The following is a 23,190-nucleotide window of genomic DNA, read 5'->3' as shown; positions in this document are numbered from 1 at the left end:
TATCAGGCTTCCTGCTTCTGATGAACTTAACATTTTGTTATTGTGTTTTGATTTTTTGCTAGCTGATCTTCAAACTCCTTTTTAACTTTTCTTATTACATTTTTATACTTAATTTGGCACTGTTTATGCTCCTTTCTATTTTCCTCACTAGGATAAGACTTCCACTTTTAAAAAGATGCCTTTTTATTGCTCACTGATTCTTTTACATGATTGTTAAGCCACGGTGGCTCTTTTTTGGGTCTCTTACTGTGTTTTTTAATTTGGGGTATACATTTAATCTGGGCCTCTATTATGGGGTCTTTGAAAAGTTTCCACGCAGCTTCCAGGGATTCTACTTTAGTCACTGTGGCCATGTCTACACTAGCCAAAAACTTCGAAATGGCCATGCAAATGGCCATTTCGAAGTTTACTAATGAAGCGCTGAAATGCATGTTCAGAGCTTCATTAGCATACAGGCGGCCGTGGCACTTCGAAATTGACGCAGCTCGTCGCCGTGTGGCTCGTCCAAACGGGGCTCCTTTTCGAAAAGGACCCCCCCTATTTCAAAGTCCCCTTATTCCCATCTGCTCATAGGAATAAGGGGACTTCAAAATTGACGCAGCTTGCCCACACGGGACTCCTTTTCGAAAGGACCCCGCCTACTTCAAAGTGCCACGGCCGCCCATATGCTAATGAAGCACTGAATATGTATTTCAGCGCTTCATTAGTAAACTTCGAAACATGGCCATTTCGAAGTTTTTGGCTAGTGTAGACATAGCCTGTACCTTTTAATTTCTGTTTAACTAACCTCCTAATTTTTGCATAGTTCCCCTTTCTGAAATTAAATGTCACAGTCTTGGACTGCTGAGACGTTCTTCCCACCACAGGAATGTTAAATGTTTTTATATTATGGTCACTATTTCCAAGTTGTCCTGTTAGTTACCTCTTGGACCAGATCCTGCACTTCACTCAGAACTAAATCAAGAATTGCCTCTCCCCTTGTGCGTTCCTATACCAGCTGCTCCAAAAAGTAGTTATTTAAGGTATTGAGAAATTTTATCTCCACATCTCATCCTGAGGTGACACGTACCATCAGTATGGGGATAACTGAAATCCTCTACTACTATTGAGTTTCTTTATTTTAATTGCTTCTCTAATCTCCCTTACCATTTCATAGTGACTATCACTGTCCTGGTCAGGTGGTCAATAATATATCCCTACCGTTATATTTTCATTTCAGCATGGAATTTCCATCCATAGAGATTATATGGAACATTACGATTTGTTTGAGATTTTTACTTCCTTTGATTCTACATTTTCTTTCACATAAAGTGCTATTCCCCAACCTGTACGACCTGTTCTGTCCTTCCAATATATTTTGTACTTGGTATGATTGTGTCCCACTGATTATCCTCATTCCACTAGATTTCTGCAATACCTATTATATCAATATCGTCTTCTAATACAAGGCACTCTAGTTCACTCTTCTTATTATTTAGACTTCTAGCATTTGCGTATAGCACTTTAAAAACTTGTCACTATTTATTTGTCTGCCCTTTCCTTATGCGTTGCTGGATGAAAGAGTGCCAGACTAGAGAGGTTCAAACAGTACAAGCTCTTCTGCCATCATTGTTCTCGTGAGTCAGTCTTTTCAAGCTTGAGCACTGTGTAATGTCTACTGACTCCGCAGAACTCAGGGTGTTCAGTAGCTTGCAAAACCCAATTCTGAGTAAACTCATAGATAATTCTCCTACAACACTCTTAAAAGATATGGTTACTAAAAAAAAGTATGCTGTATTTGAGAAAAATAATTTCTTACATGTTCTGTATGGGCCATTCCAACACCATCTTCCATTATTTGTTCTCCTCCTTCAATCTGTTGAACAATTCCAACTAGTTTTCGGGAATAATCTGATATTTCTTCTGTGAATGTTCTTATACAGTGTGCCATGTCCAAAATGGATGCACGGATCTGGTTTGCTTCTGGTTCCAAAACAGAATGCTACAATCAAAAGTAACATAACAAATGTCATCTCTAAGTTTCTCATTCATTACCCTCAGCCCACTTACACTAAGATTTTTTTACCCGTATTATGCAAAAGAGTTAGGGGCAGAAAAAAAACAAAAAATTCTGCTCAAGTTAACGTTTGATGCATAAAAATTATCAGATATTTTTAATTTTGTTATGAGACTGAAACAGGGATCTAGCAATCATACATTTAAGTACATGTGTACATTTGTTTTTTTCCCCCCTAGCTTTCGTAAAATGAAAAGAGAAAAAGGAAAAACCATTTGGAAAACCTTAAGTTGGCTGGGTGATGCTGCAACCTGTACATCATGAACAGCTGACAATTATCAAAGCAAGTGGCTTGCACAAATGATGAGCCATTCTGACTTAATAAACTGGTGAAGAACAGCTCTGTGGTTTTACAGATCACAATGTCTTTGACCAGATCTATAGTAGGAGGTAGAACGGATTCTAGACATGCAAATACAGCTACAAGACTTGCACAGCTGGAGTTGACCTATCTAAAATTGATTTTTGTCACCAACCACACAGCAGGAGGTTGACAAGAGGAACTCTTCTATTGATTTCCCTTACTCCTCACAACTGCCAGGAGTACCAGAGTCAACACTGGCAGCATTATAGTTTGATTTCGCATGTCCCCACGAGGCACAGTAAATGGAACTCCAGAAGATCAACTGCTAGCAAGCTGATCTTCCCATAGTGGAGACATACCCTTTTGTTGTTGTTGCACTGTCCCCAGAGTAGTTGCCAAAAGTGAAGGACAGGAACAAAAAGGCAGTCATGTTCTTGAAAAAAGGCTGACAGACAAGGCAAAGCCTCCCTCTCTCAAGTAGCTTTGTGTGTTTAACAAGAGGAAAAAATATTTTCTTAAACAACCCAATAGCATGAGTGTAACAAAACCCCCCCAGTACCTTATGACCTTGATGCTTTCCGTATTCTTTGCAGACACAACACATAAGAGGACTGGTCTGACAACCTTCTTCTAAACAAACAAATTCAATGGCATGCACCTGGTGCTGGCAACACATTGTCTTCTCATGAGGTTTTTCAGCAAGAGGTACACGCCTATGTTTTGCTAGTGTTTTTGTAGAGTGAGTAAGCTGTGAACACTCTGCACACAAATGAGTGGCACAAACAGTGCAGTATACAGATGCAACATGAGCTTCATCTTCATCACAACGAATGATGCTCTGTAACAAAAAAAATTTAACACATTAATATTTGATTCCAATACCTGAAAATAGATTAGATACTTTTAATGTGTTTGAAACTAAAAATTTTACTCCCCTTAAAATCAGTAACTGCTTATCAACATTCACCTTACCTTAAATTGGTGATTTTAAATTCTGCACTCTCTCAGCAAGCTATTCTTTAAATATAAATACGTTAAAAATTCACCATTTGAGTCAACCACACAATACTGATTTTCAGAGGTACTGAATATCCACAACTCAAATTGAATTCAATAGGTGCTGAAAACACTCAAAACCAATGAAACTCAGATCCCAGACCTTCTGTCAATGTCTCTTTATACTGTTTCTAGGACTAATTATATAATACTGCCTCAGTCATGCTCATAACACATCTGATGTACAAGCAGCCATCAGGAAATACTCAAAACAGCTAATCAATGCATTTACCAAATTAAAATAAAAGGATGAAATTTGGGGTGGCAGTGTTTACAGATTTTTAGAAGATATTGCAGCTTGTTTCCCCCTTTTTTGGGGTGGTGGTGGTGGGTGGGTAGTACTGCAGCTTAAACAATTCTAAAGAGGGACATCCTCCAAAAGGGTTTAATGACCCCTTCCAATGAACATAAATGTGGAGGTTAAGGGGTAATTTTGGTTTTGCCTCTCCTTGAGCCTGTACATATTGGAACATAATGAATGCATAAATATTCAAATTTTAATGCTTTTTTTGAGGGAAAATGAAAATTATTAACACAGCAATTTGTTTATTAGCTGGGTGAGATCTAGGATTTGGAAAGCTAAAATACATATACTTTGCAACCATAAAAACTTTTAATTTGGTAAATGTATGGTTTTAAAATTTCTTTAAGCTAAAAATTAACTCTCTCTTCAGAGTCCTAAACAAAGATAAACATTCTTGAATCAATACCTCTCCAGACAGGCCAATATTTTCTTCAGTTGTTCCACACTGACCAGCAGGACCATTCTGTAATCGTTCCAAAAGCTCCAGCAAAGCAAAGTTTTTTTTCAAGCCCCAGACACCCGAATCTCCTATTTTTGAAAGATTTGAAAGTTTTAAAAGACATCACCACAAACTGCACTTGAGTTTCTACCAGCTAGAGATTAAAATGGTTAAACACACCTGCACAATTCTTAGAACCAGAGAGTCAGTTATGAAAACACATCTGCGTAGTTTCTGCTGCATGGAAGCTGGCAAGATTACAGTAAGCATTTATGGTATTTTAGCAAAAACCAGCTGGTAAGGACCTGCAATATTTAAAGCAAAAAAGAACAGCCCCTCTTTACTTCTACTAAAATCTGTACAACACAAAGCTTTTTCTCTGATCACCCACTTCATATTACAGGTTGAACCGCTCTTGTCTGGGACTCTCTAGTCTGACGACATCCAGAGTTCAGCAGGACCACAAATGTTGCTGGAACAGAGCCCTGATGGCTGGAAGCTGCGGCTGGCTGGTAGAAGGGCCACGTTTGGAGGGATGGTGAATTAGGTGACCTACGGCAAAGGCATCTGGAAGCAGGGTCTGGGTTGGCAGTGGAGGGGAGCTGGGCCAGTGAGACCAGTGGCTGGGAGCAGAGGCTGATGGCTGGAACCAATAGCGGGGTTGAGGGCTGGGAGCCGGAGACCACACAGGAGAAGCCAGAGACCAGCAGCAGAGGGGTTGGCATTGGCTTCCCCTGGTCCAGCACACTCTGTCATTCACAACTCGTTGGGTCCCGAGGGTGCTGGAGCATGGAGATAAAACCTGTAGTAATGTGTTCAACTTTAATTAATTAAGGGAGATTTAGGTTAGACATTACAAAAAATTTCTGAACTGTAAGGGTAGTTAAGTACTGGAACAAATTAACCAGGGAAGTTTTGGAATCTCTGTCAAAGATTTTTAAAAACAGAATACAGCAAAACTTCAGCATTACGAACACCAAACAAAGTTTGTTGATAACACTGAAATGTTTGTAATTCTGAAAATGTTATGGTTGTTCTTTTAAAAGTTTACAACTGAACACTGACTCCATACAGCTTTGCAACTTTACTAGGCAAAAGGAAAAATGCTGCTTTTAACCATCTTAACTGAAATTAAACAAGTACAGAAATAGGTTCCTTCCCAGGTCAACTTTAAGTTTCCGGTTTTTCAATAAATAGTTTATGTTTACCAGTAATTGCACTGTATTTGTTTTTCCCCACTCTCTGATGTCCTCTGATTGCACACTTCTGGTTCCAAACGAGATATGTTATTGACTGATCAGTTTGTAATTCTGGCATTCGTAACTGTGAGGCTGTACTTTAATGCTTAGTTCTGTGTCAGTGCAAGGGATTGAACTAGATAATCTATTGAGGTCACTTCCAGTTCTACATTTCATGATGTGCACTGCCATATGGGTAGGTTAACTCAGGCCTGCTGCATTTAGAGCAATTTTCTCATCATACTGTGGGATATTTCTACAAGGGAATCATCAAGTGTCTGTAAGTACCTTGACTGTAAACTGGAACTCACACAGTATCATTCCTAAATTGATTTTCTGGAGTACTGTGATCCTGACCATTGTTAAGCCAAACGCAATTCTGAGAACCTATGAGTATGGCAGGAAGTGACAGGAGTTTTTGCACTCATTTGGGCAGAGCTACAGGGAAGCAAGAAAGAGACTTGCATTTGTCAGAGATCCAGTTTACATGATTTGATACTATCTTGAGTTTCCAAGAGTTTCTGTGAACCATTCCATGAACAACTGTGACAGAGGCCACCTTTGGGCCAAGCCAGCAAGCAACAGTGAAGACAGGACGGGTTTGGGGATCTAGGACAAGCCCCTGCCACAAAACTTCAGAATACAGCTGACAATTTCTTTAACTCTGTGCAGAACTCACCCCAGCCCTACAGCACCAAATGCCTAAAGGAGTGTTCCCCTGAGCATGAAGGAGAAAGTGGTGTTACTGTTTGTAAGCTCACCGCTCCCCAAGGGAAGTCAGTCAGGAATGAGTTCAGAGTTAATAAATGAGAGTTGATGCTATTTTTACTAATATCACATATGATTGGTGGGATATCTTTACTGATTATGAAGTGTTAGGGATCTCCAGCTTTTCAGAACCACCTATTAAGACCTATATGCCCATTCTACAACACCCCCCTCCCACCAATTCTCAGCCTATCAGCCAAAAAAGGTTAGATACTACTGCCCTCGGTTATACAGCCCTCTAGTTAGTATTCTGGCTCCAGGAACTACAGTAAACTCTTCCATATCTGGCAGCCTTGGGCCTGTGAAATTGCTGGATATTCAAATATTATGGATAATCAAGAGGATCCCTTTGCTGTTTGGGGTCTGCACTATAGCAGTGCTCCCCTCCCTGAAGCCCTCGGCAGCCTGGCCCCAGAGCACAGCCTCCACCAGCTCAGCCTGCTTTGTCCTCCCAGCAGCTCAGCTTCTGTCTTGCACTGCTGTGCAGCAGGGTGGGGGCTGGTTCCCCATGAACTGGCTGCCCCTCTTTGCCAGAGTTAAGCAGTCCCCAGCCTGTGCTGGGTGCGGGGGGGAGACGGACGACAGGGACTGGCTCCCTGTGCTCTGACCACCCATCTTGGTGCTCTCTGTCAGGAGTTCAGCAACCCGAGTGGCTCAGGCCCCAGGCTGTGTTGCCGCTCTCTCCTTCACTATCCCCACCCACCAGTGGCAGTTGCCGAGCAACCCTGGTGGCAGTGCCAGTTATCTGAGAGTACCAGTTAACTGAATACTGGTTAAAAGAGAGTTTACTGTACTTAACTGCACTCTGAGTACTGTACAGTATCAGTGAGATGCACATTTACTACTCCGAAGGACAAGAAAAATGTGCCATATATCTCCTCTTCCACTCATTTCTGCTTACTGTATTTTATGTATTGGTGAAAGCAAGGGGTAACTGTTTAAGGAACTTTAAACAGGGGCTCATTACCAGCTCTGAACAACCTGATAGAAGACTTACTCTGGGCAATGTTGCCAACAGAAGTAATGCTCTGGGCACATACAGGTTGAACCTCTCTGATCCAGAACTCCCTCTTCCAGCAAACTCTGTAATCTGGTATGATTTTGGTTAGCTGGATGACCATTTATCATGGGTGTGGCCAACTTACCTGTGGTCCAATAAACTTTGTTTTTAGCCACCAGTTCTGGCTCTCAGTGTTCTGTGCTGTTATTTAACTGTACTTCACCCGCAAAATGTCTAAGAGCCCAGTAAGTGGTGGAAGTGTTAGTAATGTGCTAGAAAATACTGATCTCCCATCATTGAGCAGATTCTCTCATGTGGCACTGGCCAGGTTCTGGCAGTGCTGGACAAGAAAGGTTCAAATGTATTTTGAGAAGGCTGCATTGTAGCACCTTACTAACATTTTAGCAGAATGTGTTCTATTGGAAAAAATTACTACCTACACTGATATCCTCTTCACTGCACTTTTCTGTCACAACCCCATAAAGGCAGGATGAGGTAGCTTGAGAGGCACAGCTACTTCCTGACAAGCAGTCTTCAGCTCTGAAGAAGTGCATTTGCCCCATGAAAGTTCATAAAAAATTGTTTTGTCAGTCTTTAAAGTGCTACATGACAGCTTTTTTGTTTTACAGAACACTTATTTTTAAATTTCTATCTGTAAACCACATTTAGTTGTATCTTTAATGCTTTTCAATAGAGCCATGCAAATCCATGGATATCCGTGGGAGTCCACATCCTCAGATGTAGATGCAGATATCCACAGCTAATCTTGCAGATGCAAATTTTGTATCTAGAACTTGCAAATTTGTGGCTATCCACAGGTATCCACATCTGTGGAATGAGGATATCTGCAGATCATATTTGCAGATGAAGATGTGGTTGTGGATATCTCTAAATCTATTTGCAAATGAGGATGTGGGTGTAGATGCCAACTATGTATCTGTGCAATCCTCTACTTTTCAGTAGATGTGTGAAACAAAACGTAACCTTACTTTACTCCACACAAGAAACTTTACTTCAAGCAGGCACTATGAAGCACTGAATATTTTAAAAACCAAGTCCTTGACATACAGTCACAGCAAAGGGTTGTGTCATCTTTGTATTCTGCAACACCAGATAAAAAGTGTTGTAAATACAGTGGAGTGTGGTTTCCTGGGGCACAAGTTCTCCCTAGTAGATAGGCACACCATAATACTGCTAACAGGCTCTCCAGACTGTCTTCGTTTTCTCTGTTCTGCTTCTCCTTCCAGGAACTGCTCTCTTCTGCCACCTCAGCTCTCTCCCTCTGGCCTGGCTGTTCTTCTGACATGTGTAAGCGGTCCTCATACCTCATTGGAACTCAGTGGTCAATTCAGTGAATATACCCAGGTCTTTCATTTTTTCATTTTGAAATCTTATGTTTTTCTGTCTCTAAGCAGGTTTCAGTGAGATCAGGAAGGCCAAAAGACTTGTCAGGCACGTGGCCAAGGCAGGAGGTGGGGGCTGAGAGGGAATGTTGGAGAAAGTGGTGGCTCCATGCTCCCTGAAGGGAGCCAGCCCCCAGCACCTCCAGGAACATAGAGCATTCCTCCCTTCGCTAGCCCTTTGTGCTGCCTAGAGCATGCCACATGGTGCTCCAGCAGAGATTTAAAGGGGCTGGAGCTCTGGACACTACTGTGCAAGCAGCAGCGAGGCACCCCAGATGCTTTTGAATCACTGGGCTCCAGAGCAGTTGTCCCCTTTGCCCTGCCATCAGTGAGCATGGTGGGACCTCTCAGTACAGGTGCTGTCCAAAAGAATATCAAGAGATCAGTCAACAGAGATAGCAGACAGTAGCTAAAGCACCATGTACTTTCCAAAATACAAAGGCTATGTCTACACTTGCCCACTACTTCTAAGGGGGCGCGGTAATCAGGCTGATTGGAGAACACTGATGAAGTGCTGTGATGAATATGGATCACTTCATTAGGCTAATTCTCCCTGTGGCACCTTTGAAGTGTCAAACTTCAATGTGCCCATGGCTACATGGCATTCCGACACTCTGAAACTGCCACGGGGAGAATTAGCCTAATGAAGTGCTGCATATGCACTGCACCACTTCATCAGTATTCTCCAGTCATTCTGATTACCATGCCCCCTTTGAAGTAGAGGGCAAGTGTAGATACAGCCAAAGTGTATCTTTGCTTAATTTTGTTCATATTTACACATTCTATTCCCACAGTTCCCCACAACTCTGGCAACCACAGCAACATATTCAGTTTTGTTTTTTTGGTTTTTTTTTCATAAAAGTGACATCCAGTTCCATGCCAAACATCCCACTTTATGGTTGTTAGGCTGGCAGTGTGAAGAGACACTGCACTTTATTAGAAAGGTCACATTTTGTCAGGCCATTTACAGACCGTTCTAACCCTGAAAGATAAATAAAGGTGAACACTCAAAATTCAGAAAAGAATACTGTTCAAGGGGACTGCAGATATGATGCAATTCTGTTTGTATGGAACAGACCATAAAAGCTACTGATGGATTGTCAAGGAAAGATTTCCTACCAAGGAGCTCAAGGAAATATACCTTCCCCTGTAATTTGTGTGTTAAATTAAAATACCACTTGCACCAGCTACAACAGAATGCCAGGAGACATGAGGAAAATCAGACAAAACTAATGGGCTTTCATTTCTGGACTGCATTATACTAATTCTTATTAAATGACTTAAGGTTGTGAACAACACACATGATGCCTCTCACTCACTGAATGCCCTCTCAAAAGAGGTAACCTATACTCTAATGTTATGCACGGTAAACCATTTATGCCACAGATGCCAATATAATGCTGTGAATGCTTTTGCTTGACATGCTGCACAATAATTTAAATTTAATTAATTTAATTTTGGTTTAAAGCAAAAATACGCCAAAGTACTTCGAAGCATTTGGTACTTGTTTTAGGGTTCAATGTGGTTAACAGACAAGTGATGTAGCTGTTATGATCACAAGCTTATGCTTTTTGTTCTAAAATTAAAGTATTTTCATACTTTAATACACTGCAGTCTATTTACACAGTTTTACAAAAAGTTGATGCTCATCTACCATTTTGAGTCTGGACACAAAAAACACAACAGAGAAGAGATGGTAGTGACTGTACTGGGAGAAAAGTATGGATTTTAACAGCAGGCACTGGACCGGAAATGGGATTCAGCTCAGACAACTGGAATATACTGCACTTGAAGGAGGAGGAGGAGGAGGAAGTATAGCTGAGACGTAAACATGAGAAATAGGGATGGATGCTTCTGGCCTTGGGCAGATACAGCTACATCCAACGGCAAACTGGACGATGGCAGCTGTGAAAGCCAGTTGCAAATTCTCTAACTCGTACAAAAAGGCTGCAATGACTGCAGTAAAAAAAAGTGCTTACCTGATGAGGTCCCTTCATTTTATCAAGTCCATTGCTTCTCCCAAAGCTAAGGAATGCCATTCAGTCTGGGACTGGGTCAGGTATGGGTTGGTAGCCTCCTATCATTCTAAGTATTAGGTGAGAATCGAATTCCTGAGGAGGATATACTTTATATTTTTATAATTCTGCCTCACCTACTTGCCCTTTTGTCCGAATATATTTTGGTCATAGAGTTTATCCAGTTATGCAGATAACATTCCCTGTTATATTTGGATGTGCTTCTCATTACACAGAACAATTAAGGGAAGAATTTCCCCTCATAGATCAGGCAAAAATGCAAGGCTTAAGATGCATTAACATCCAAAAAGAGCAAAAGCTGTTTGCTTTGAAAATGGCATGCCAATGAAACCAATCCACTTGCCATCACTATTAATGCTGATAAAGTCCCTTCTGGCTATGTTGAAACACATGTAGTGTTGTGGAGAAAGGTTACCAGCCAGTTCTCTCCTACAGCGACTAGAACAAAGTGGGGAAATAGCTTCAATTACTTCAGAAGGAAGAGACATTTGCACTGGCAATGCATCAATGTAACTCCTACCGATGGGACTTACTTCAGACTGGAATAAGAGTTACTTGTCTCAGTGGATATTTGGAGAGCCATTGAAGGAAAATGTGCGGATGCATAGCACTTAACACCACAGGAGGGCAGAGTGACTTGTGAAACCAAGTTTTAGGTGCATACTGAGAGTTCAAATACCCTTTAACTGAGGAGTGCAGGTGGTAAATCCTTAAAAGAACATTTTCCTCTGAAATGTTTTAATTAATCCACGTATAATGACTATTCCACTTAGTATGAATACAAATCCCTTCTGTCTCAGTTTAATTTTTTGGAGTTAGATGCCAGTCCTAATGGTTTACCAGTTGTCCGCTGTCTGCTAGAGAAGAGAAGACCAGGATTTCTTAAGTTAAAAGATTGTCAAAAAAGATTATAAAGCCCCATTTTCAGAATTTTGTTACGTATTGAAGTGGTGGTGGTGGTGGTGGGAAATCGCACAACTGTTTTGGTTTTTCCTTTGCAGTAAATTTAGGCTTTTCAATGGTTAAAAAAAGCGTGCTGGCTTTTCTACATCCCATTATTGTATGTGCTGAGATCTAGTACACACATTTGCAACATAACATATGTCAAAATTCTTCTGACACTTCAGTTTCATAAGCAACAGAACACAAGGGAATGATGTAGCCTGCATCATGTCCAGCCACTTTTGACTAAGCAAAGCTCATGGATACCCATTTTGCAACTGGGTGAACTAGAGGTAACCTTTCAACAATGAGACAGATTCAAACCTCATTACCTCTAAGAGTGTAGGCAAGCACTTTCACCACTCAATCACTGCACCTCAGAGGTGGAAGTAATTCTATTTGAGAGTTCACAGAATCAGACCCTAGTCACAATCTTGAGTCATATATCTAAAACACAAACTAGAATTAACAGGAAGTAAGCCTCTCATTGAATTTTTAGTCTGATAAAGTTTAAGTAGGTAGTTGGAGAAGTGTGACTTCGTGCAAGGAGAAAAGTTATGTAATTTCACAGTGTAACTTTGTCAAGTAAATCAAGATGTTTCAAGCCAGACAGTTATCTTCACACTGTAACTTCATTACAAAATTATTCTGTAATATATATAGACTTACAAGAACACAAATCAAGGGTCTCTTGTGTATTTAAAAATGTTGAAAGGATTACATCATTGGTCTATAGATTCTACTTTAAATTTTGGTAACACCTCACTTCAAATCGTGCTTGGATGACAAGCATAAAAGTTTACTGATCTCATCCTTGTGCCAGTGGGAATGTTTGTACATCACAAAAATCATTAAAGGATCTGGCAGTCTCCTCTCAGAGGAGGCAGAAGACACGAATACCAGAGAGTACACAGATCAGGAATGAGACACTGTAGCAGAGCAGTGTGAGGAAGTCTGGACTGATTCTAATCCAGTGACATCAATCTGTCACTTTCAAGAGCACAAACATTTTAAAAACTCTGGTTCATGCATATTTTTAGACATAAAACTACCTGAAGATGACAAATAATATGGCACACAAAACTTAGAATATATAAGTCAATATTTTTATAACACACAAAATTTTAGAACTATATGTGAGTGTTCAAATAGTATTAATGGAAACTTTAGGATGGGAATACCTTCCATGAAGGACCTTCTGCATGGTCCAGGGATCTGCGTGTGGAGATAGGTCAAGTCCTGGCAATGGCATCTAACTTTTTTGCCTGTAACTACCTCCATCATCTGGAACACAATTACTTTTGATGGTGAGGAGATACCCGGGAGCAGCCATTGACAGAAGCTGCCTTAACAAGGCTAAGGTAAAGCATTGACTAATGGGAGATGGCAAGGGCAGGTGAAAAGACAAGGACTCTAGACGTGGAACAAAGACTTTCAACAAATCCCTAGTGAGCTACCAGTTCTGTGTGATAGAACTCATGCTAACTACATGAGCGGGAGAAAATAACTTCTCTTTACCCTCAACCTTTTGGAGGGCAAGAATTCTGTTACAGAACCTTAAAAGTTCCCTTCCAATGGGCCAAATTTTTTCCAAAAGTAGGGGATAAGCATGAAATCACCTACAGCAATATTTAATAAGGAACTTCAAAATGTAATGCTTCTCTCTAATGGTGAGCCTCTGACATGCATTTAGTCATTAAGAAGCTGCCTCAAACTACTTCTCTGAAAGGGCAGAAAGCCCCAGTTGCCATATAAAACAAACACTGCCCTGGAACTAGGGACTCACTGAGCTGAGTTCCTCACTGGCTGACGGACATTCAGTGTACATTTCACAATGTAACTTTAGAACGAGCCACAGAACCCAGAGAAATGTCTCTTCACCATTCGTGGTTTATTTGCCCCTCTTTGCCTTCAAAAGTTTCACACCTAGCAGCCTCCTGGCCTTGCCTCCTCAAACCCAAAATAAGCTTCCTCCACTCTTTCACAGCTTAACATCCAAGGCAGAAATCTGTCAGTGTTACAAGGTAACTGCATCTGTACTGTGCCCTGCATAATCCCTTAAGAACACTCATTTAAGATTTCTGGATCCCAGACACCACTTCTCTTGAGTGCAGACCTGTCCCCCTTCACTGTGGGATTTAAGGCCTTGCACTACAATTTCCCCTGGCAATGGTATCTAAAAGCCAGTCTGCTGTCTCTTTGAGCATTACAAACAGCAAACTGCCAGCAATTACAAGTTACTATATTGCTCTTGATTAGCAAGCCCTTCTATTCTTAGGACAAAAACATTACAAAGACAAAAACAATAGAAGCCCTTACATGAACATTCAAACCACATTACCAGAGGGCATCCATCATTCTTATGTGGCCTTGGTAGACCAAATATTTTCACCGTCCTTTTGCAAAGGTTGGAGCCTTTGGACAGAAGATCTCGTCATCCAGTGGGTCAAAAAGTAGGCCCTGAGTCAGTGCAAGCGCAGCCTTCTTAAGCCAAAAGCCTTCTCTTTATCTTTCCAACGTTTGCAAATCTTCCCCCGAGATCTGGGGCCCCAAGCTATCATCTGTGCTCCAACACCTGCCTTAAGCCTTCTAAACACCCCTCAACAACATTAAATTCCCTCCCAGAATCCATCCTCCCTCACTGCACTCCAAACCCTTTATGGATATTTCTCCACTTAAAAGAAGCAGTGATAGATCACCACTTCCAGGGAGCTACATAGAGCCAGATAGGGAGACTGCTAGCTTTGCATCAAACAGACTACAAACTGGACTTCCTGTGAAGATTAAAAACATTGATTTATAGAAATGCATGGCTGCTACAGGGCCAGATAAAACATCTTGTACTGAACCTCTCTGGAGATATTTACATTATTTACCTTAACAACTCACACTATTTTGCAGATAAAAGTTTACAAAATATTCTAAAAATCTGTAACAAACATTGGTAGTAAAAGATGCAAATTGGAAACACTAGCTCCAAACAAAAAAGTGCCACCACAAAAATCAACTCCCCCCACCCACCCACACACTTAGTAATAGAACAAGGACTGCATTAAGATCAGACCTGATGAACAAGGGAAGTGTGAAACTGGGAATTAGTGTGTGTTGGAAACCAGACCTAACAGGTGGACAAAATAATGAGAACACAAGCTAGTTTGCCCATCATTCTCTTTCTTTAGCTCCTCAAAAAGAGACTCTAGGTGTAAAATTGACCATTGTGGATGGTGGCTGGCTGAAAGTGAACAGAACAGAATGGAGTGAACATTGCCATCATGACTCATGACATTGCCTAAGTCAGGGAGGGGGCAGGAGGGTTAACCCTGGGGTGGGTTAGGGCGGCTGGGTGATGGGAGGGTGCAGCTGAGCTGGGGCTTGCAGGGGGTTAGATCCAGGAGGCTGGGGTAGGGGCTGAGCCTGGCCAGGGGGTTGGAGCCATGGGGGTAGTGGGTGGAGGGGGTTGGAGCTGGAGCCCAGTGCACCAGTGGTTTGGAGCCCCAGGCGCAGGTTGAAGATGGAGCCCCACATGCTGGGGAGTGTGGGCTGGGGCCGTGGAGAACTGGGGGCGTTGAAAGGGGTGAACCAGGGCGGCGGGGGTTTGCTGGTGGAGTAGAGCCTCATGCACCTGCAGAGGCTGACAGCTGGAGCCCCACACGCGCTGGTGGCTGACAGCCCAGCACATGTTGCGGGGGCGGGTCAGCTGTGGATTGGGGGGTTGAGCTGGGTGGAGGAGGGATTGAACGGGGAGGGGGTGGGTTGAGCTGTCAGTGGGGATAGAGCCCCTGTTCACTGGTGGTGGCTGACAGCTGGAGCCCCAAGCACAGGGTGAGGGGTGAGAGCTGGAGCCACAGGAGGGATGGGGTTGAGCTGGGCAGGCGTGTTGAACAGGGGGTACACCAGGGTAGGGTGGTTGAGTGGAGGGGGGTTGGAGCACTGCCAGGGGCTAGGAGCTGGAACCCTAGGCACAGGTTGAAGTCGGAGTCCCATGCATGGGGGGGGGGGCTGGGGCCATGGGGGAGAGGGATTGAATGGGGGTGCAATGGGGTTGGGTGGGGTGCTTGAGCAGGGAGCAAGTTGGAGTCCCACACGTGCTGAGCCAGCCACGTGGGGAGGTGATCTGGGGCCACATGGTGGTTGGGCCTGGGTCAGCAGGGGCTGGGTCCGGATGGTGAGGGTTGAGGACTGGGTGTGCAGTGGGGTTGGGTTTGGGCCTGCGGGGGTTGAAGGGGAGCCCCAGATGCGCAGCTGGAGCCCGCCTCTGGGGGAAGTGAGCTGGGGCATGCGTCGGGGGCGGGGGTGTGAACCAGAGGTTGGTCAGAAGTACAAATGGTCATAAGTCGATGTGTTCGTAAGTCAGGGACTGCTTGTATTCAGCATGTCATACTCCAAACTTTGCCACCATTTAATGCTGGACAGTGACAGAGTCATGTTAACAACTTTGACTCTGCGTGTCCACATAATACATTTAACATAACACTCCTCAAGATGCATATTCTCAAGGCAAAAGTACGTTACCATGTTAACTAACATGTGTAAGTAATGCAAAGTAAAAACCAAAGTATGAAAATGAGGCAGTGTTCACATTAACTAGTCAAGATAAAGGTTGGAAGAGAGCCAACCTAATATAGGGTAGAAACAAGGCCTCACAATTACTATTTTATTGTATCATCTTCCATTGCCTTTGTTCCCAATCTTTGCCATCTATTAGTCTACCTCTCCTACCATTCCAGTATAGAATACCTACCCCACCTCCCACAAAAAAAGATTGTAAAAACACTCTTATTCTTCTTGAGTCATACTTCTGACATGATGCCCACACACAGCAATGCTGACCAATGATAGCTAGGTAAGCGCAAGCCCGTTGAGATAAATTTTGGGACCGGTACATTATTTGCCATGGCCCCATCCATTCCCATTTCACTTAATTTACATGCTTGTTTTGGCAGCCACCCTGCGCTCAGGCCCCCAGGACAACTGTTGCGACTTTTCCTCTCGTCAGACCTGTGTACGTGATCAACTACATCCTGCACACTAGTGTAAATTAAAATAAACGCAGTTACTTCTTCTTACTCCCTACTATTTCTACCAAATGGTTCTATCCATGAGTTGCACAGATTAAGAACAGGACTCTTTATTTACCAGCATGATTTGCAGAGTATCTAGTACAATGGGAAACCATATTTCTGTAAGGACATAAATATAAAGTAATTTACATTATGCAAGACTTTTTTTTTTTTGATAAACTAAAGTGTGAATTTGATTTTGTTTTTAAGTTTTGGTCGTGTATGTGCAGACACATGTGCAGCATGAGGGCCAAAGGGAGTACAATGAAATGGACTACCTTATAGCACTGTATGGATGAAAACTTTCATTAGCAAAAGAACCTAGATTTCGAGCTGTTGCAATTTGATTCAAAGACACTTTCAAAATTACCTGCTTTCCCCTTTTTGAAATGTAAATTACTATGAAAATAATATTTAAAAGGAGGGTCCCACAAAGCGATTTTGTCATACCCATCACAATATTAATGCTTTTCCTATGCTATCAGCATATACATCAGCATATTAAGTGTTTGGGAATTATTTAACTATGCAATCATCTAAATATCCTCTTTGTTTTTAACACCTCTCGTTACTTCTTCTAGGACTTTTAATCAGCTAGATTTATCCCGTCATTTACAAAAGAGGTCATGCATGCAATAGAGCCTACCAGCCTAACAGAAATAACAAAGTCTTTGGTAAGTTATTAGTCATATTCTTTGAGAACAACAATAAGCTTTCGTGGGCTTATGCTCCAACATATCAGTTAGTCTATAAGGTGCCACAAGACTTCTTGTTGTTCTCGAAGCTACAGACTAACACGGCTACCTCTCTGATACTAGTCATATTCTTGTCATTGTTAAGTGACACTAATCTAATTAAAGACATATACTATCATTTTTATATATGCACACATATACATGTAATTTTCACCCTTACCTAGTTCAGTAACTTGTCTATCAAAAGGACAGCGAACTGCTCTGCCGTGGAGAGGAAGCCGGGTAAGACAGTCATGGCAGACAGTATGACCACACAAAAGCAGCCTGGGAACTTTATCACCTTGTAAAGAAAATACATCTTCACAGACTCCACACTCAAGAACCTGTAAATCAAGACAACAATTTGAACTGATCAGAAGCAGTCACATATTAAAAGGTAAGGTAAGAGGCACGTTACATTAGCAAAACAAAAAGCGGTCAAGCAGCACTTTAAAGACTAGCAAAATGGTTTATTAGGTGAGCTTTCGTGGGACAGACCCACTTCTTGAGACCATAGCCAGACCAGAAAAGACTCAATATTTAAGACACAGAGAACCAAAAACAGTAAGCAAGGATCTCGCCTCCGAAGACAGGGAAGGCGGCTGCTGCTGCAGCACAGGGTCGGTTTCGTGCCGCTGGCCCCCAGCAGGTCACCAGCTCAGCTCAGCTCAGCTCAGCCCAGCCTCCTCCCCGGGGCAGAAACTCCCGTTAGCCGGCAAAGCAGCGCCACACTTCGGCGGGAGCTCTGCACGGACCAGGCGGGCCGGCGCTCGCACGAGTGCAGCGCCTCTCACCTTGACAGCAGCCCCAGCCGGCCCCCGGCTGCCGCTGTGCCGGGGGCCGGTATCCAGCCCCACTCCAGCGCCGGCCTTGTTTACACCCATGGCCGCCATCCTGGAAGAGGAAGGAGGAACATGCCACCTACACACCGACAAGCCAATGAGCCAGCAAGGAGAGGGCGGGCCACACGCGGACGCTGCCAGCTTTGCGCTGTGATGTCACCACACGTAGCGACCGCGCAGACATAAAAAATAACGGATCCTGTCCCACCAGCCGCCGTCATCACCACTGCGCATGCGTCTCATTCCAGGCCCGCAGCCCCTCCGTTCTCACGCCCTCCGCAACAAATAAGGGACGCACAAAGACTACAGTTCCCATCATTCCATGGGTCACATTAATTCGCTGTGGCTCGCGAGAAGTCCGGAGTGCAGCGTTAGCTTTTCAACTCGGTCACCCCGCGAAGACTTCAACTCTTCAGCTCTGCAACACGATTACTTCAGCCCTCCTTCCCACGGCGCAGAAAACATCTGCCGCCACACGGCGTTCCCAGCTTCATCTTTCTTCGTCTGTGACGCTCGGGGATCAGTGCATGCTGGGGCGTGTAGTTTCTTCCGGGTCCTGCTCTCTCCCAAATGGCGCGTTGCATGCCGGGAAGCGCACTGCCGGGTTCTCAGGGACCGGGTGAGCTCGGCTCAGGCTGTAGAGCTCTGTCGTGTTTCTGTTGCCATTAGTAGGCGCCCCGGCTGGCGGAATCCCGTAGGCGGTGAAGGCCCGGGCAGGGGCGGCTGAGACAATGGATGTGAATCAACCGAAACAGGAGCATCTGCTGGCTCTGAAAGGTACCGAGAGGGCATCTCCCTGACTCCGCCCTTGGCCCCTGCCCGCTCCCGGGCTGTGTAGGGAAGCACCAGGAGGCCTCAGGCTGAGCACCTCCGCCGGGGGAGGAAGTGAGGCGAGCCCCGGGCGCGTATGACGGGGGAACTATCGGCTAGCGGGTGGAGCACGGAGCCTGGGCGGGCTGGCGCGGTAAGGAAGGGGAGGCCCGGTTGCGGTCCGGGTGGTGGTTATTGAAGAGTCTCCTCCCCTCCTTCCATAAACACACACTCCTTGGCCCTGGCCGTGGCAGAGGTGCTCAAGTGCAGCTGCCCTTCCCAGCGCAGGGTGGGACGAGAAGCTGGCGGCGCGATTAGCGCTTTTGGAGGGGCAACTGGCTGGGGGAGGAAGTGGTTCACAGGTCACTTTCTCGGTAAGAACTGGGCAGTGCTTGGGGCACCAGTTAGCACTATCTAATCAGGAGACGTGGGTTCTGGTTTTTTAGCGTGACCATAGTTCCCTATGATGAAGAGATCAATGGGAACCATATAGCACAAACCTTCAGATTAACGTCAGGATGACTGGGTCCTTGTTAAGAAAGAAATACTATGTAGTTGGATTGTTTCAGTTTACCTTCCTATCTTTAAAGTTTTAGAGTTCAGCCAGGGAGAGGACTCATGCACACTCCCCTGCTCTTGTACACCTTACCACCCACCTGTGTACTGTGTGAGAAACTAACTGACTCTCCACTCCTTGCTTGGTAGTCTCTGCTTTCTATGTGTGGCTGGGCTCCCAAGATAAATCCTTCTCTACTGATAACTGTGGCTGCATCTTCCTGAGGTAGCAGGTGTGTATGTTGCGGGGGGGGGGGGGTCACATGGCCCTCCTCCCCAGTGTTCTGCCAGGGTTTACCCCAAAATGTGGGGCTAGCAACAGCTTTTCACCACTGTGTGGGAGAAAAAGGGATAGGAGCTGCTTCTAGCTGTTGGAATGGGAGGAGAGGAAGGGATGACCTGGCCCATGTCTTTGCAGAGCTCATCTCTTTTCTTTTCCCACTCCACCTTCTTCTCCTGGCTGGAAGCAGTTTGTCCCTGCTTGCCTGTACATTGTCAAAAAGTAGTCAGCACCTCCAGGCTGCTGCAGGCCTCTGACATAACCTGGGCACCTGCTGTCCCCTGGTTACAGCATGGGCGAGAGGGGGTTAAGCCCTATGGATGCTTTGTGCTCTAGGGCCCAGGAAACCTGACTGCAGGGGCTTCAGCAAACCCAGCCAGACGGATAACTCAGCTGAAGAGGGTGCCTAGAGGAGGAGCACTCCTGTGCTCTCTGGGGCAGCACCCTAGTGTGGGGAGAGACAGGATAAAGAGAGTACTATGCTCCTGTTTAGGGGACTGCTGCAGAGCCTGCAGGGTGGTGCAAGTGCAAGTGGACTGGACAGACACACACACACACAGTTTGGTGCATGCAGGGCTTGGCTTGTCCAGGCCAGTTCCCTGAGCTGGTGGATCTGGGATTTTCCTGAGGCACTTACCCAGACAGAGGCAGTAGGGGGAAGGAAGGAACACGCTGGCCGTTCTGTTCTTGACCTGAGAGGTCTGGTCAGGGTCTGTTTCTCTGCATAGCCCTGGGAGTAAGACATGCACTGCCAGGGGTGGGTGATGGTGGTGAAGGGCAAATCCGGGAGAGGGGAGGCAGTAGGTGGGCAGGAGAAGTGACAGGTAATGGACCACTGCCTGCCCATACTCAACAGCTAGAAACAGGATGGAGGGCAGGGCCCTACAGGCATGCTGCAGGGGGAATAGCCTGACCTTTGTACTGCAGTTTTGCCCTGCCACCAGGCTTGCTCAGCCAACCCCATCATTAGTCACTGGTTCTTCCTCTGACCTCCAACTCACTGCTGGTAGGCCGGTGGCTGGACAGCTGGGATCCAACCAGCAGAATGACCCACTGGTACTGATTGGGAGAGCAGAAAATACAGGACAATTTCTGTTGTTAAGAAAAAGCTGGGATACCTGCAGGAAGCCCTACATACAGGGCTGTCCCCTTAAAAACATGACATCTGGTTACCCTGGTTCTGTTCATGGCATTGTCAAAGAATCTCTCTGTAGTCTTAGGTAAGTCCCTTAGTCTTCTGAGCGTCTCTCCTTCAGGTGTAAAATAGGAATAATCTGTCTATAGTACTGGATGTTGCTGGGGGAATTTTTCATCCCTTCATGGTACAGAATTCATGTCCTCCGCAGATTTCCTTGCTTCCTGCAGAAAAAAGACTTGCATATGGGGAAGCAAAGCAAAGCTGCAAGAGTCGTCTCATGCACCTCAGCAGCAGCATGGATGCATTGACGGATGTTAGAACTAACACTGCAGAGAGTGCTAGCACACCCTATGGCTTGAAGGAATAATAATGACCCAAATACACGGTTTCTGTCTTAAGCACCACCATTTCAGGGACCTACAGCTTTTGTCAGAGAGGAGAATCAGAGTCGGGGAAATGCCCTACATAGTGGCTCCTACCCTGCTTAGGGCTCAGCTGCTATTTCTGTCTGGGTCGGTGCTGAGGGAGGATGGGACTTCCTGTTCTCCAGTAAAGAGTGACCAGGGCTGGGTCTGCCCACCCCCAGAAGCTTTCCTCACCTACCGGATGCTTTGCACTTTCTGACTGTACTGCTCCTCACCTTCGAGGGAGTGGTCAGTATATGTGAAGCTGTTCCTCCATCAGCCCAATATTTGTGTATCAAGACTCCCTGGACCCCCAGATAAGTTAGCCTGGAGAAGCCAAGCCCTGCATGCACTAAAGTGTGTGTGTGTGTCTGTCTGTCTGTCTATCCAGTCCATTTGCACCACCTGCTGGCTCTACAGCAGTACCTTGAACAGGGGCATAGTATTCTCTTTATCATGTCTCTCCCTACCCTATGGTGCTGCTATGAAGAGCACAGGACTGCTCCTCCTCTAGGCACCCTCTTCTGCTGAGTTATCGCTCTGGCTGGGTTTTTTGAATCCCCTGCAGCCACAGAGCTAAATTCCACACCCCCATCTTCCTAAGCCTCCCTAACCCTACTCCAAAGATTCCCATTCACTTGGACCATTCCAATGAGCCTGCTACCTCTATAAGTCCCAGACAGCTGCGTCAGCACACTTAATTGATTCTTGACCTCCATGCCCCAGAAATTTGAGTCCAGCTCCACACTGAAGGGCATTTTTGTCAGTCATGAACTGGGATTTGCAACAATGAGAAAGCAGGGTTCTAAATAATCTCTGCTTTTCTCAGTCAGTAAAGATGATATTGCTTCTGGCATTGTCTGTCTACCATTGTGCTTGTGTGTTCATATTCAATAACAGTAATGAGTAACTTAAGATGAGTCCACAATCCTGTAAACAGTTAAACTCAATGGGGCTGCATAAGTACATAAGTAGGGCCGCACCCACTTCATAGCCATGGAAACCATGTCATGTACCGGGAAATAAGCTTTTCCCTCTGAAATGTGATCTCCCAAAAATCATCTGTGCTGTCAAGGGACAGGACTTGGCCATCCCCTGCATGGCTATTGCCAGAGAGAGGAGATTCATTTCCACAGGTAGTGCAGAAGTGAGCCTGAACCACCTTCACTTCTGCATTGCAGCATCCCTAGAGTTAGGCTGTGGGCTTTTGCTTCATCCTACTCTTGCTGAGGCTCAGGACAACAAGGCTGGGGGCTGGTACCTCTAGCAGTGCCTACCAGTGCTTGGGATACCTGGATTAGAGCTGTCATGCCCTGTGGCTCATGCCCAGGCTTAGGGCATCTGTTATGGGGAATGTTGTCACTCAAGTCCTGCCATAGCTCCTGACCACTTCTGTCCCCTCCCGCTTCAGCTCCTGCTGTGTCTGGAGGTGCTGTGCAGGCTCCAGTGGGGGCTGGGAGCTTTCACTCCCAGCAGCTTCTGCCCATCTCAGGCCTAACCACCAACACCACCTTGTGGCTCTAGCTCCAAGCTCTGGGTGCTTGAGCTCTGGGACTTCTGCTCCCTTTTTTTTCCCCCTCCTGCCTCTTCCATGGCTTCAGCCTGAGCTGGGGGTGCCTGGTCTCCAGCTGGAGCATAGGATTCAGGCTCCAGCTTCTGCCCAGATTAAGGGACCTAGGATGGGTGTTGCCACCACTGTGGCTCCTATCTTGGCTCAGGGACCTGGCCATGAGACTGCCACCACCTGTAGTTCCTGCCAGACTGATGGCTGTGCCTCCCCCTCCCTCTTCTTTGCAGGTCCAGGTGGGACTTGGGGCTTTC

The 23,190-nt window shown here is 45.0% G+C and overlaps 2 protein-coding genes across 6 annotated transcripts in view; one reads left to right on the top strand and one right to left on the bottom strand.

The window, feature by feature from the left end:
• The window catches only part of TRIM23 (tripartite motif containing 23), a 32,454-nt gene extending 14,188 nt beyond the window's left edge, over positions 1–18,266 (bottom strand). The window contains exons 1-5 of the mRNA XM_074995512.1: positions 18,135–18,266; positions 17,522–17,684; positions 4,127–4,248; positions 2,920–3,198; positions 1,799–1,981 (exon numbers count right to left, since the gene is read on the bottom strand). Coding sequence (XP_074851613.1) covers positions 1,799–1,981; positions 2,920–3,198; positions 4,127–4,248; positions 17,522–17,684; positions 18,135–18,233 — 846 coding nt within the window. The 5' untranslated portion in view covers positions 18,234–18,266. The remainder of the gene's footprint in view (positions 1–1,798; positions 1,982–2,919; positions 3,199–4,126; positions 4,249–17,521; positions 17,685–18,134) is intronic.
• Positions 18,267–18,782: 516 nt separating this feature from the next.
• LOC142013735 (trafficking protein particle complex subunit 13) overlaps positions 18,783–23,190 on the top strand; it is a 46,418-nt gene continuing 42,010 nt past the window's right edge. For 2 of the 5 annotated variants that reach the window (XM_074995503.1, XM_074995505.1), the window contains exon 1: positions 18,825–18,959. Coding sequence is in view for 1 of the 5 variants with exons in the window: in XM_074995506.1 (XP_074851607.1) it covers positions 18,914–18,959 (46 nt within the window). In the remaining 4 variants the exon portion in view is untranslated. Of the gene's footprint in view, positions 18,960–19,697; positions 19,781–23,190 lie in introns of all 5 variants that reach the window. The other 3 variants (XM_074995504.1, XM_074995507.1, XM_074995506.1) reach the window with 3 other exon arrangements.

The sequence above is a fragment of the Carettochelys insculpta genome, chromosome 5 (genome assembly GCF_033958435.1).
Source record: "Carettochelys insculpta isolate YL-2023 chromosome 5, ASM3395843v1, whole genome shotgun sequence".
Lineage (NCBI taxonomy): Eukaryota > Metazoa > Chordata > Testudines > Carettochelyidae > Carettochelys > Carettochelys insculpta.
The sequence above is the reverse complement of the archived record's forward strand: the minus strand, read 5'-3'. Positions and strand labels throughout refer to the sequence as shown.